At 40.0% G+C, this 15,884-nt stretch overlaps 2 protein-coding genes across 2 annotated transcripts in view; both read right to left on the bottom strand.

Annotated features, from left to right (window-relative positions):
• Window positions 1-13,436, bottom strand: part of vrtn (vertebrae development associated) — a 30,904-nt gene extending 17,468 nt beyond the window's left edge. The window contains exons 1-2 of the mRNA XM_086264091.1: window positions 13,412-13,436; window positions 13,157-13,240 (exon numbers count right to left, since the gene is read on the bottom strand). The gene's annotated coding sequence lies outside the window, so the exon portion shown is untranslated. The remainder of the gene's footprint in view (window positions 1-13,156; window positions 13,241-13,411) is intronic.
• LOC147312354 (mitochondrial basic amino acids transporter-like) lies at window positions 7,925-15,884 on the bottom strand. Its single transcript, XM_086264093.1, has 4 exons — window positions 15,476-15,884; window positions 13,412-13,455; window positions 13,157-13,240; window positions 7,925-11,210 (listed from the first exon to the last, which is right to left on the bottom strand). Exons 1-4 carry the CDS (start codon window positions 15,501-15,503, stop codon window positions 10,452-10,454), a joined length of 915 nt encoding a protein of 304 aa, XP_086120219.1. The 5' UTR covers window positions 15,504-15,884; the 3' UTR covers window positions 7,925-10,451.

Raw genomic sequence — 15,884 nt, 5'->3', positions numbered from 1 at the left:
TGAGGATGCTGTTTGTAGATTACAGCTCAGCATTCAATACCATCGTTCCCTCGAAGCTGGACAGGAAACTGCAGGATCTAGGACTGAGCAGCTCCCTCTGCAGCTGGATCCTTAGCTTCCTGTCTGACAGACGCCAGGTGGTCAGACTGGGCAGCATCACCTCATCCCCCATCACACTGAACACTGGTGCTCCACAGGGGTGTGTACTGAGCCCTCTCCTGTACTCACTCTACACCTACGACTGCACAGCCACTAACAGCTCCAACATCATTGTGAAGTTTGCGGACGACACTACAGTGGTGGGTCTTATCACCAACGGTGATGAGACGGCTTACAGGGAGGAGGTCAGCGCCCTGACCCACTGGTGTCAAGACAACCATCTCACCCTCAACGTCGCAAAGACAAAGGAGTTGATAGTGGACTTCCGGAGGTGCAGAGAAGTACACACCCCCATCACCATCAACGGCGCTGCTGTGGAGAGAGTGAGCAGCTTCCGGTTCCTTGGAGTACATCTGGCTGAGGATCTTACGTGGTCAGTACACACAAACAAAACAGTGAAGAAGGCGCAGCAGCGCCTCTTCTTTCTCAGGAGACTGAAAAGATTCGGCATGAGCCCCCGCATCCTCAGGACCTTCTATCGCTGTGCCATTGAGAGCATCCTCACTGGATGCATCACCACCTGGTATGGCAACAGCACCGCCTACAACTGCAAAGCTCTCCAGCGAGTAGTGCGGTGCTCTGAACGGATAATTGGAGGTGAGCTTCCCTCCCTCCAAGACATCTACAGGAAGCGCTGCCTGAGGAAAGCGGGGAGGATCATCAAGGACTCCAGTCACCCCAGCCATAAACTGTTCAGACTGCTTCCATCAGGAAGGAGGTTCTGCAGCATCCGGTCCCGTACCAGCAGACTGAGAGACAGCTTTTTCCATCAGGCCATCAGACTGCTGAACACGTCATAGACACCTCAGCTTCACTACTGGAACTTTAACATTATGCACTCCACACTGTATATAAATGCCACTTGTTTTGCACATATTCAACTCTGTATATTTTATATATTATTATTATTATTATTTATTTATTTATTTATTTTACTATTTAATTTGTAAAAATGTGTATACACACACACACACACACACACACACACACACACACACACACACGTAGGAAAATATTTAGTATACACATCCAGAAATGCATACACTATTATATATTGTACATATATTTATTAGTTTCAGGTTGGCCATTCTTGTATTTTGCTCGTTTGTGTTGTTGTGTTTGCACATCTCTGTTGCTTGTGGGGCTCGCACACAAGAATTTCACTCGCATGTGCTGTGCCAGTGTGCCTGCACATGTGATGTGACAATAAAAGTGATTTGATTGATTTGATTGATTAGTGCTTGCTGATGTGAGGAGAGTGACAGTGGTGATGTCCAGCATCTTTCACAGTGAGATCTTTGATTCTCAGAATGCATTTTGACTCATCATCCTATGATATAGATGCCTGGATGACTCCGTTTGGTAGTACAGCATTGTAATCCGTTTCTATTTTTGTGCCAAGATTTTATACAGTGAGGAAGCAGATAAAATCTTTTGCACATGGAAATGTAATATTATAAACTCGTTCTTAAAATATTGAACAATCTTTCCCAGTTACACCTGTGGAAAGAGGAACAAGAGGCTCTAAGATCCTGGAAATAAAAGATTAGATTATCAGACTGAGATAGCATGATGAGACTGGGTTCATTTGTCTCTCATTCTACAGTGGGGCAAAAAAGTATTTAGTCAGCCACCGATTGTGCAAGTTCCCCCACTTAAAATGATGACAGAGGTCAGTAATTTGCACCAGAGGTACACTTCAACTGTGAGAGACAGAATGTGAAAAAAAAATCCATGAATCCACATGGTAGGATTTGTAAAGAATTTATTCATAAATCAGGGTGGAAAATAAGTATTTGGTCACCTCAAACAAGGATAATCTCTGGCTCTCACAGACCTGTAACGTCTTCTGTAAGAAGCTTTTCTGTCCCCCACTCGTTACCTGTATGAATGGCACCTGTTTGAACTCATCATCTGTATAAGACACCTGTCCACAGCCTCAAACAGTCAGACTCCAAACTCCGCCATGGCCAAGACCAAAGAGCTTTCGAAGGACACCAGGAAAAGTATTGCAGACCTGCACCAGACTGGGAAGAGTGAATCTACAATAGGCAAGCAGCTTGGTGTGAAAAAATCAACCGTGGGAGCAATCATCAGAAAATGGAAGACATACAAGACCACTGATAATCTCCCTCGATCTGGGGCTCCACGCAAGATCTCATCCCGTGGGGTCAAAATGATCATGAGAACGGTGAGCAAAGATCCCAGAACCACACGGGGGGGACCTGGTGAATGACCTGCAGAGAGCTGGGACCAAAGTAACAAAGGTCACCATCAGTAACACACTACAACGGCAGGGAATCAAATCCCGCAGTGCCAGACGTGTTCCGCTGCTGAAGCCAGTGCATGTCCAGGCCCGTCTGAAGTTTGCCAGAGAGCACATGGATGATACAGCAGAGGATTGGGAGAATGTCATGTGGTCAGATGAAACCAAAGTAGAACTTTTTGGTATAAACTCAACTCGTCGTGTTTGGAGGATGAAGAATACTGAGTTGCATCCCAAGAACACCATACCTACTGTGAAGCATGGGGGTGGAAACATCATGCTATGGGGCTGTTTTTCTGCCAAGGGGACAGGACGACTGATCCGTGTTAAGGACAGAATGAATGGGGCCATGTATCGTGAGATTTTGAGCCAAAACCTCCTTCCATCAGTGAGAACTTTGAAGATGAAACGAGGCTGGGTCTTCCAACATGACAATGATCCAAAACACACCGCCCGGGCAACAAAGGAGTGGCTCCGTAAGAAGCATTTGAAAGTCCTGGAGTGGCCTAGCCAGTCTCCAGACCTCAACCCCATAGAAAATCTGTGGCGGGAGTTGAAAGTCCGTGTTGCTCGGGGACAGCCCCAAAACATCACTGCTCTCGAGAAGATCTGCATGGAGGAATGGGCCAAAATACTAGCTACTGTGTGTGCAAACCTGGTAAAGACCTATAGTAAACGTTTGACCTCTGTTATTGCCAACAAAGGTTATGTTACAAAGTATTGAGTTGTATTTTTGTTATTATTATTATTATTATTATTATTATTATTATTTATTGTCATTGTCAAAGAACAATGAAATTGCGTTTGGGGCTTCCGTACAACCCGTAAAAAAAAAAAAAAAAACAGCAGCAGGTGGAAAAGGTGGCGCGCAGGGTGATGTTGGTCCCGCAGGATACTGTGCACCCTCCTCAGACAGCAAGTGGGGAAGATATTACTAATCTCTGGCAGAATTGTTCCAATAATTCTGCCAGCTTCTTTCACCACCCGCTGGAGTGCTTGCTGGTCGGCCTTGGTGCAGCTGGGGAACCACACTAGAAATCCATGCGTCAGGACACTGCTGATGGCACAGTTATAGAAGTTCAACATCAGAGGTCTGGGAATGTGTGCGCTCCGTAGTCTCCTCAGGTAGTAGAGGCGCTGTTGGGCCTTCCGTGCAACTAAGGTGATATGGTTGCCCCAGGACAGGTCCTCGGTCACAGTTACCCCCAAGAATTTAAAACTGCTCACCCTCTCCACCGCCTCACTGCCAATGAAGAGAGGCAGATGGTTGTTATGACCCTTCCTCCGGAAATCTACAATGATCTCTTTGGTCTTTTTGGTGTTTAAGACCAAGTTATTGTCGTGGCACCATGACTCTAGTTGTTGCACCTCTGTCCTGTAGTTTGTCTCATCGTTGTTGGATATAAGTCCGAGCACTGTGGTGTCATCGGCAAACTTAACAATGAGATTGGACGCGCAGGAGGAAATACAGTCATGGGTGAAGAGAGTGTATAGCAGAGGGCTCAGAACACACCCCTGAGGGGCACCGGTGTTGACCACAAGGGTGGAAGAGGTGTTCTTACCCACTCTGACACTCTGTCTGCGGTTAGTGAGGAAGTCCACAATCCAGTTGCACAGAGAGGAGTTGAGTCCCAGTTGGTGGAGTTTGGGACGGAGTTTATATGGCCGGATGGTATTAAAAGCTGAGCTGTAGTCTACAAAGAGGAGCCGTGCATAGGTGTTCCTGTGTTCCAAGTGCTTCAATAATGTGTGCAGCACTATGGCGATCGCATCCTCAGTTGACCGGTTCTCCCTGTATGCAAACTGGTGCGGGTCCAGAGATGGTGGAAAAGCAGCTCTGATGTGTTATTGACCAAATACTTATTTTCCACCCTAATTTATGAATAAATTCTTTACAAATCCTACCATGTGGATTCATGGATTTTTTTTTTCACATTCTGTCTCTCACAGTTGAAGTGTACCTCTGGTGCAAATTACTGACCTCTGTCATCATTTTAGGTGGGGGAACTTGCACAATCGGTGGCTGACTAAATACTTTTTTGCCCCACTGTATGTGTTCTGATCAAAGATAAAAGCAGCAGCCACATAATAATATGACATTACCAACCATCCCGTGTGTGAATCTATTCACGAAAAATTCAGGTTTACTGTCATTGCGCTTCAACTGAAATTGAATTCAGTAGAACGCTGTAATACAGCCTTTTTTCTAATTTCTGAACATTTACATTTAATTTAGTGTGTTCAGTACCTATATAGTATATAAATACTTTATGAGTACAGGAGAAGAATGGATTAACAGGTGGAGATAAAAGAAATAAAATTATACTCTGCACAATTTGGCTTTCCTTGGTAATGGATGTAATCCATGCAGTTGGATTATCTAAGCACTAAGATTCTCTTATCCTAACTTTTTATGAATTCTGGTTCACACTTGAACTCATGACAGTGTCGACTGAGGTCAATAAAAATGAAAACATCCAAGGTTTTTGTTTTGTTTTGTGTTTTTAACTATAACATCACAAGTGTGCATTTTGTGTGTTTTATTTTGTATTCAATTTTGTGTCTTTAGTTGTTTTGCTTCCCTTGTTACTCTTAAACTGTGGCTTTCATTTAGTTTTATGTATTTGTTTATTGTTTTTATGTCCATGGTGTAAGTAGATCTGTTCTGGATAAAAAAAATATGCAAATACCTTTAATATGAAATTATATATTTCTACCACATTCTACTTAACTATCAAGTAAATAAATATACAGATGTTATTCTGTAATGCTGTATTAGTGCTAGTTTTTATCAGCCATTGGTTTGGTTTTGTTAAACAGATGTGACAAAACTGTTTATGATGGTTTACTACAGTGTAACTATTTGCACACATGCCTTGTTCAAGTTTTAGCTCCTCATCCACAACCTTGTGTCGCCCTCAGTGTCAGACAGTTAGTTCAACTTCTCTTCTTGTTGTTATCCTAAGATGTAATTTTCCCTGCATTTGGTAATCGGTTAGAGTTTAGATATAGTTTGAAAAACAATGTGAAAGTTTAAATGAAAATATCCATCACTGCATGATTTATGTGTCATTTATAGTGTAACACTCGGGCATTAAAGTGGACTGGAGGGATTTGAAACAGCGTTTTAAGTGCTGATGTCGATAAGTTGTGGTCGTGGCACTTCAGCATCCAACTACCACTGCAGAAGAGGAGCGAGTGCAAGCAGAGCAACAAATATCAGGAAAACACACAAACTTTCTGCAGAGTTTATTGCACAATGTGTCTGCTAGCTAAAGGAACAGATGCTGGATTTATAGAGGTGCAAAGTAATGAAGTACAAATACTTCATTACTATACCTAAGGAGAATTTCCAGGTATCTGTACTTTACTTGAGTATTTAATTTTAATTTTACTCCCTATATTTTTACACAAATATCTGTAGCTTCTACTCTTTACACTTTAGGTTTAACACATTTTCAGGATGTTTTTATTGAAGGATTGAGCCTTGGTGGTTCCTGTGTAGTTCCTGAACATCTTAATCAGTTTCCTCATAAAAGGATGAAAGTCTGGCCCTATAACCTTGGCAAAGTTACATCCAAATAACTTCTAATTGCAATTGTTTAAACTGATGATCTTGGAATTTACAGTTGTTTAGAAATGAAAGGGACCTTTTCTAACTTGTTTGCCTTAGATCTTCACAGAGTTCCTTGCACTTTCTTATTGTTCTGGTCAAACCAGTCCTTTTTCATGCTAGCAAAGAGACGCTACAACTTGTACTCAATCACGATCACTAAAAAGTTAATATGCATCAGCCCTGTCAACTTTATTGACTTTGTTGAACCTTCAGCAGGGCTGGAATGCCACAAAAATTGGCCCTGGCATTTTGACTAGAGACCGGCCCACCAGGCATTATAGGAAAAACAATAAAAAGGCTTTGAATGAAAAAAACAAAACAAAACAAAAAACAGTCTTGTTGGCATATATGTATGATTTCTATACATTTTACATCAGATAATTATTTAATAAAAGCTAGACATTTTAAATAAGAATAAGAAAGAAAAGTATTTCTTTGTGCCCCACTTTCCCTGTTAATGCCCTACCTGCCCCCCTGGCAAAACTCTGCTAGACCCGCCCCTGCACAGTTACTAGCTGTCAGCTACTTAAGAAGGACAAACAACACCTTAAGAAGGTGTTGTTTGTCTCTCAGAAACAGCTCATAACTTCCCTTCAACTCATTCATGTCACCTAAAAGATAAACCTGTTTCTCCATCACCTGCTCAGCTCAGTAAGGACATCTCCTGGTTTCATCTTCATATTTTCCTCTCACAAGACATCAAAACCGATACTAGGACCAGCAGCGTTTACAGACATGGCTCCAGCAAACATCAGCTGATACTAGAAAGTAATATAAAATAAATTCTAACAACAGCTTATCAAACTTAAACGTGTTGTTTAGCGCGATATCCGCTGGTTTCCTCTTTCTGACGCAAAGTGGGCGATAAACAAACAAAACACGGGACTTGCGTCAGAAAAGCCGATCAGCTGATCATTGATCAGTAGCAACAGGAGAGGGAGGGGAAAGACTGAGAGAAGAAGACACAGAATAATTCAAGCACTGTGTCTTTTTTTCATTCTAGCTGAAGTACGGGACAAATCACGTTCCTTTTCACCTCCACACTATTTTCTTCTGTTTGACTGTGATAAGACTGCTTTCAGCGCCCTTGCCCAAGCAAGGGGGAGGGTGTATCCGACCTCCTTGCCCAATCCACCACATTTCATTGTTTATACCGCTACAAAAAAAATCACCATCGGCCCATCGGGCAATTGCCCGGAATTTTCCACGGCCAGTCTAGCTGTGACCTTCAGCATCACTTATTAAAGATTTAGGGGAGGATTTGTATATATTTGAGCCCGCATGTATACTCTTGATCTATTGTGGATTAGAGAAATCCCAAAATAAATTTGTGCACCCAATTCTCGTTTTTTAGTTTTTCTGGAAAAAAGAACAATTCAAAGAAATTTAAAAAGAAAACATTCACGCACAGATGAGTGGATGTAAACTTCTCAAAACAAAGGTAGGTTGTCATCTAGTGACGAGTCAGTGTAAATGCAGGTTGTTGTCGTTGTTTTTTAATTCAACACTGAAGCCTGAAAGAATGTGTAATGTATTTGTTGTTGTATTTAATGTAGTAGTATTTCAACTACACTTTGATCAAATCGGGTTTGGCCCTTGAAATCTATATCTCCAACTCAAGTAAAGAAGAGGTGTGATTATTACTGTTCAGAAAATGCATATGTGCTAATCGCAGAGCTACAGACACACAAGCAGTATTGTCTGATTGTCAGGAATCTATTATTGTAGGGTCTTTACCTTACAGTATAAAGTATCTTGAGGTGACTGTTGGTGTGAAGTAAAGATGAAAAACTGCATTGACTAAGAAGACTGAGATAAAAGAAACAAGCAACTATTGAAATTATTTTTATTTACCCAGTTGTACAGATCTTTATTGCCAAAATAGACAAATAGGTTCTGCATGGCAAAAATATCACGTATTTTCACAAAAAAGCTGAGAAGCTTTTTTGTGAAAATACACCAGGTACCTTAAACTGATTAAAGACAGTTTAAACTTAAACGTGGTCATTCAAGGCATTGCACTGCATTATTACTTTAGAATAAAAAATATATAATATATATTTAACCAGTCACTTCAAAACAATCCTGCATTATCAGAATTATATCCTGTAAGTATTGTATCTTTTAAAGAGCTGGATTAAATAAATTAAATATTTGTCATGTAATATACTTCAGATGTACTTTATAGCCACAGATACCAGTCGCTGTTTGAGAAGTTGAATATAGAGTTAAACAAAAGCAACTTTTGCATACATGGCAATCATGCTTTCATTCATCACCGCCACCACAACACAACTCTGTTTAAGTGAAGCATCATTGAAAGACTCCCCCAAAATACTTAACTCTTAAACTCTTAAAATAAAAGACCTCCACATCAAAACAGGTGTGTTACATTCAACAAACGTGGAATTAGTGCAGCTGCAGGTAAGTAGATTGTTTTAATGCAAAACATGTTGGGTTTAATTTGCTGCCAGTGTGAGAACTTAAAAGCTCGAAAAAGCTTTGATTGGAGTCTGACAGGACTGACAGAAAAGTATCCCCTTATTGAGAAGAAAACCTCAAGTTCATAGCAACATTTACATTTAAACATGAACACTGATCCAAAATTTCTTCTTTTAAATTTGTTTGCTGTTCTTCATTCAGCAAAGGATGTTACACCACCAGAGCTTAAAGGCAGTTATGGTTAAAGAAATCTGGATCTGTTTTCCCTGAAACAAGACAAAGTCAGAAGAACACCAAAGTGCAATGAATCACCTAGAGCAGGGGTGTCAAACATAAGGCCCAGGGCCTAAAATTGGCCCAGCAAAGACAGCTGGTCTCTGGATGACTTTAGAAACTATCACGAAGGGCACACATTTTTGGATTAACTTTATTTTTTTATACGTTTTAAGCCTTTCCTGCTGATAAAGACCTCCCCCACAGTCATTCATACTATACCAAAGTAGTTAAGTAATAGCTAAACAATTAAATAACAGAGAGGTTCCTGTTATAGAAATTTCAGTTAAAACAAAAAGACTTTCATTAATCAATGAAAGCTTTAGGTTTTATAAATACAGTACAGTGTGTTCAGTGAGCTACCAGAATGTTTTCTGTAATTTTGCACATTTACAACTTAGAAAAACAGAGGTTCTGTTGAAATTGCACTTCTTTACTTCATATTAATATATCTCATAGATTAAATGCGCAGTTAAACAGAAAGTGGAGTGTCACTTGTCCGGCCCATTTAAGATGAAAGTGGACTGCGTGTGGCCCTCAATGTAAAATGACTTTGAGATCCCTGACCTAGAGTAAAAACAAGAAGCCGCATGCCTGCAGTAACACATTCACACGTTAAACATGAATGGTCAAGAAAATAAGGAACATCCTCAATCTTGTGTTATTTGTTGGTTTCAGAAATGCAATTCTAGCAGATTTCTTTAAAGTGCCCCAGCATGAATATCTGGCCTTGAATATCAGGCACACACTTAAAATCACCTTTAAAAAGAAGATAATGACAAACAAAATAGCAAGGTTTTATACTAGACCTTTAACGCAGCAGTGAGTAACAATAATAAAACTTGATATTATTTGGAAGAACACAACACCCACAGGCAAAACAATAAAACAAAAACGGCAACCGCAACCTCGATTCACACCCATACGTTTTTCATTCGATCCCTGAAGAGCTGTTAGACCTGATGCTTTTTGCTTGCATCCATACTGGCATGTGCTGCACGGGCTAATCGTGCAATGGATGAGACTGAAGCTGTGATGGTTTTTGGTTTGAAAGCAGTTTAAATGTGAAAAGTTGTGCACCCTTATCACACGCTACATTGGTTCCCTGTTACTCACCCAAATCTTCAGAGGATACACTTCAGGTGCTTTAGCTTCCTTACACAAAGAAAAAAACATTTTATAAGGCAGGAGAAATTCTTTAGATATACATTAAAAAACGATTCTCTGGAATATTTAAATCCAAATAAACCCTGCAAATTTGAAGATATATGTAAATAGAGATATTAATTTCCAGTGCCTATACCATACACACAATCTAGCCATACTGTCAGGTTTGAGGCTAAGTAACAAATCCTTTTCTTTTATACAAAATAATCCAAAGGATGAGGTCATTTCAAAAGCTGTAGAATCTGTCAGCTTCTATTTCCCCCACCTTATTAGAGGTATATCAACTTCTGCATCTACAGAAGCAAACACTAAACTTAAATTATTGCTAAAAGTAAAGATGTTTTGCTCTCCTTTTTGCTCCATAGAAAATAAAAAGTGCTGATATAAAGTATAAGTATATTTGGATTCAAAACAAGGAATGGCTGATGTGATGCGAAACCAAGTCAGAGTAACAAAAAGTTTGAATATATATTTTGTTTTGCTGTATTCTTCTAAAGTGCCTGGGTTGAGGATGAGCACTGTATGCTGTCACAGGTTGGTGGGCCGGGTCTGCTCCTCTGTCTGTGTCGGGGCCGGCTCACAGTCTTTAGGCCCTCTGTCCTCACCTTGTACGTACATGAGGAAGAGGGTGACGGTAGCAAAAGTGGCAGCATTCACAGGGAAGGCTCTTAGCAGTGTGGAAGTGAGGCCTCGAGTAAACACCATGTAACCCTCTTTTCTGACACTCTGCCGGATACAGTCAGCAATGCTGCTGTACTGGTTCACACCACCCACCCCATCTGCTTGGAGTCGTGATTTGATCACATCTACGGGATAGTTGCAGACCCAAGACGTGACGCCTGCCATACCCCCAGCAAAGAGCAGTTTGGGAATCAAAAAGCGGGCATCTGGCTCACAGCCGAGGCTGCGAGTCAGCAAATCATACGACAGGAAGTAAACCCCGAAGGCAGGTGTTTCACGGACAAGTGTAGTAACCATGCCCCTGTTTACACCTCGCAGACCCTCGTGTTTGTAAATGCGTAGCAAACAGTCAAAGGAGTTCTTGTACATCTTTTTATAGCCCGTCTTTACCCCTGTACCCTGCATTTGCATGCGGGTTTTGGCCAGCTCCATGGGGCAGCAGACCACAGTCTGGATGGCTCCTGCTGTAGCACCAGCAAGGAACTGGTTCCTTGGGGTGTCTTCCCCCAGCCATCGCATTGTATTTCCCTGAACACCAAACACTATAGCATTGATGAATGTAAGGCCCATGATGGGGGATCCAATGCCTTTATACAAGCCAAATACCTGTGGTAAGCGTGAAAGATAAGACATACAGTAACACATCACGATAAAATGAAATCAGGGTAAAAGATAAAAAGAGTTTTAATTAAACAGTTTCTGTTTTTTCCTTGTTACTTAATTTTAAATAGCATTAATATCCAATAATAATTTTAATAATCATTAAAAATAAAAAATAAAAAACAGGTTAACTCGCATTTTCTGTTTTCACAGAAGCCCATATATTTCAAGCTAACACTATAAATTAAAGCCTATATGTATTCTTGATAGCTTTTTCATATCCCAGACCTATAATATATTGTTCCTTCATCACAATGAGGAACTTATCTACACTTGTCATTACTTCCCTGATCTCAGTTTGAACAGCTTTTTCTCTTGAGAACCAGAAGGGTCAGAAAAAAACACCTACATTACATCTTATAAAGTGATGGCAAGAGCCATAAGTTGCTTTATCTTTCAAGGCAGTTAATTATTTTCTACATACCATTCCCTATGATAAAGCAGCCTGCAGTACCACAGTGAGACTGATATCATGCATTTGCATAACAAATCTTATGACCATTTTATATATATTTCCAACAGTATCCTGAATCCTAAAGAAGAAAATATGATGATTTAGGGAAAATCTGTGAAGTAATTACAGTGAAAGTAAAAACATAGCACCATTCTGATGGGAAGTGTGGTTAAAATGGCCCATAAAACCAAAGCCATTTTCAGACGTGTGTGTTACCCAATGGGGCCAATGTCTCTTGCTGTGTGTTACACGTGAGAAAGTGCACCTTTGGACAATGACCCACTCTGATTCTCCTAACACTGCCTGGTGTTAGTGTAGGGATGGGTATTGATAAGATTTTCACGATTCCAATTCCATTTTCGATTCTGTTTAACGATTCGATTCTTTATCGATTCTCCTATCGATTCTTTTTAAAAAAGGAGAACACTAAGGTCGATTAGCTCAGAACTTTGTTTTTTATCTTCTCTTTGAATAAGATAGAAATTTAGGAGTAACATGGCCTTACAAACCCAACAGTGAGATCTTAAGAGATCCACAGCCCACGGCTCTTTAACGGGGTGTCACAGGGTCCCCAGGAAAAAAGACTGCAGCGAGAACTGCCAGCATCTGAGCCAGACTCTGTCTGTCTCATCATGGTCACCTAAATGCACAGTAATGGCAGGTTTTGTAATAAGGCAGATCGCGCTAACATAATATACACTGTTAGTTGATTATTTACCTGCTGCATTAACGGGAGAGGACGTGCAAACGTTACCGCTGCTGCTGGTTGAGATTCACGAGTCCGGAGCGGAATTAAAAACACGACATTCATTTAAGGTTATCACGTGTTTTGTGAACAAATGGCTTTTGCATATTCGTAGTGTTTCCTCCCTTAAATGAAGTATCTACTTTGCAAGTATTGCAAGTTGCCCTGTTGTCATCCGTTCTCGTAAAGTATAACCAAACTTTTGAGCGTTTGAGCCGCTTAGGCACCGTGTTTCCTGCCAGGTAAATGACGCTCCGCAACGTGGTGACGTCATTCGTGGCGACTGAATTCGATAAGGGAATCGTTTGCAAAAATGGCAAACGATTCCAGGGAATTGAAACAGTGGGAACCGGTTCTCAACAAGAACCGGTTTTCGATACCCATCCCTATGTTAGTGTGTGAAAAAGAATCAAGCATCACTTAAGTCTACACGTCACTTTGACTTTATTGACTTTAATCTAACAAGCAAGTTATATATATTATATAAGCTATAATATATAACTATGATCTCTGTAATCATATTATAATGCATACTAGCATTAGATTGATCTGTGAAAGCAATCTGCACACCCTGCGATAGATTGGTAACCTGTCCAGCATGTTCCCCGCCTCTTTCCCTATGAGAGCTCAGGTAGGCTCCAACCCTGCACTGGATAATATGAAGAAAATGAACGACTAAAGAAATCCACATACCGACTCCTGACGTATGATGGACTGGAAGCAGTGGAAAGTCCCACGATAGAGAGGTTTATCAGCATTCTGGACCTGCAGTCTAACCTGAAAGACAAGATGTTTGGAATGATCACCTCAACACTGGAAGACTAGAATCATGCATGTTTTACACATTATAAGCAACTGATTTCACTTTTAAAACATGCAAGGAGAGAGAGTGGGGGGGAAGAAAAAAAAAAAACGGGAAAAAATGGCAATAACGTTGTTATTACCTACCTTTACTGTGTCAAATGGGTGTCCAACCAACACTCCAGCCGCACCTACAGACAATGAAACAATACTGGAATAATCATTTGGTTTTAATCTGGAGCAAACTGAAGCAAAAATAGGAAACCCTGAGAGAGGCACTCTCTGATTACACATGAGATATCCTGCAATTCATATGTAGCTATTCATTTATTATTCATATGTTTCTATTTAAAGCAGTCTTTATAACCCATATGGCCCACTTGACCAGTCTTTGAAGCTCAAAAACTCTTGCTGCAGTTGTGTCATTTTAGAGTCTACTGCCATCGCCTCTTCAGAGCCACCTCTCTGAGCATCAACACTCTCTAAAACTCTCTTCAGCATGCCTTTGAATGTTGCGTAATCTGGGCCTGTAAAGCACATACCAATGTTGTGATGCCAGCTTGAACTTTTCACCTGAGCCTATGTTGTAACACGTGCTGATTATATCTCTTGAACTGGTGACAAACATCATTAAGTTTTAATATCGAAACCTTCACTAGATAACGTACCTGTACAGCAATCCAAGACGGTATCAGTAAAAACAAAATCTTTTATTTTTTTTATTTTTTTTTTGGGGGGGGGGGCCTTCACAAAATATGAATAAAAACATATACTACTACATGTTCATCTATGTTTACATATATACGTTTTAAGTCAAATAACAAATGACATATCCCATCACATTTTTGCAAATACTTGCTTATTCTATGGTTTGAGGTTAAAAAAATGCAATTGAGAACCAGTTTAGCAAACATAATACTATAATGACTGTTTAGAAAACACACATGTATGTTAATCAACCATTTGTAGCACCGTGGTAAACAAACAGAGTGTACTAATCCTGCATAATCATATGCTTTGTCACTTGACCTGTTTGTAAAATGAGCCCCTGGGAGCTCAGTTCCAGTTGTAAGCTGGGAAACACACCAAATCAGACATAACACAATGATGAGCAGTCACTGACCTCAATGCAACAAGGATATTAGAAAACAAAAAAACAGTAGGAATGTGTTCATAGTTTTAGCTTTTCTTTCCAAGCTCTTTAGACTACGATGACCTGGATGACTGAGAACCTTCACAGACATGCAGATATGATCTTTTTTTTTCCAGATAAACTTGAACACAGACATTCTGAAACTGCAGTAGCCAACTTCCAAATTTGTTTTTAGACGGTTCACTAAACATGGAAAAGCACATGATTTTCCACGTGACTCACTTTAAACACAACAAAAAATAGAATTGGACTGTAAAAGGTTGTGTATGGGTTGGAATGAGCCAAGCCCTTTACAGCAGGAAAAACTGGTGGTGCTTGTGTCACTGCTTGGATGCTTTCACTTCTCACTGAGCTAAACAAGTGACACAAGGGAGCCGTAAAGAAAGTTGGCATATATTTATAACTAGAATTTACTTGCAGCAAAACGACAAATGTTTCTCTGTGTTTCAAGCCTCGAAAGGTTCTGCCACACATTAATTAGTACAGAATAAGTTAATTTAAGCTACTGAATAATAATTCTGGAACACAGTAAAGTGAGTTAACCACATCTACATCCATAAATGAACCCAATCAATCGGTGGAAGAGGCATTAATAAAATGAGGCTCAGTAATGCAGTTTCTTAGAAGCGAAAGCAAACTTCAGTGTCATACCATTAGTGAAAGTGAAACTACAATATTTCGTGCGTCATATAATCACACATTATGTGTGTGCATGCAAACAAACAAAAACATCATAGTAAGTTAGTTTTTTTAAATGTATATATACATTTTTTACACACGCACACACACACACACAGATAGATAGATAGATAGATAGATAGATAGATAGATAGATAGATAGATAGATAGATAGATAGATAGATAGATGTGTGAGTGTGTGTGAGAGAGTGAGAGTATATAATCATATTTTTTAAATACGTTTTACATACACATGTTTTTATGTATGATAGTTTTTTTAAGCTGCTCAGTGTTTTGATGGTTTGCTACCATGACAAATATCAGGAACCGCAGTGGGTATCTGACACGGTAAAAACGAACAGAAGTGATGAGTGACTTACCTCCTAAGCATCCAGCAATGAAGTCCATCAATAATATCTAAAGCACACCAAAAGGTTCTCGATGTCTTTCTGTCTTTCTCAGCTTTTCCCCAAACAACCTTTACTTTAACGTTTCCGAAACGTGTACCTAAGCGTTTTATCTAGCTGATGGATCACTGCTAAATGATAATATCAGATAACGTTTGTCTTAGCTACCATTAGCTAGCTTGTAACGTGCCTCTCTCTGTTACAGTCACGAATCCTGCTAATAGTATTTTCTCTCTTTGTGCTGGTAAACCTCTCCTGTTGACCTACGCGCTTTATATGAACCTTTGCGATGTTTACAGTCAATGCAGACTTCCTCCACACTGTCTGTAATTCAGAAGTTCATTACATATGTATGTCAAAGGAGCTTGCGTCACAGGAAGTT

This window comes from Aulonocara sp. 'chitande type north' Nkhata Bay, linkage group LG15 (assembly GCF_057382095.1).
Source record: "Aulonocara sp. 'chitande type north' Nkhata Bay isolate Kocher_YH1m ecotype deep benthic linkage group LG15, A_spYH_male_GT1.1, whole genome shotgun sequence".
In the NCBI taxonomy this organism is placed as follows: Eukaryota; Metazoa; Chordata; class Actinopteri; order Cichliformes; family Cichlidae; genus Aulonocara; species Aulonocara sp. 'chitande type north' Nkhata Bay.
Note: the sequence above shows the minus strand (reverse complement) of the source record. Positions and strands in the feature narration are given on the sequence as shown.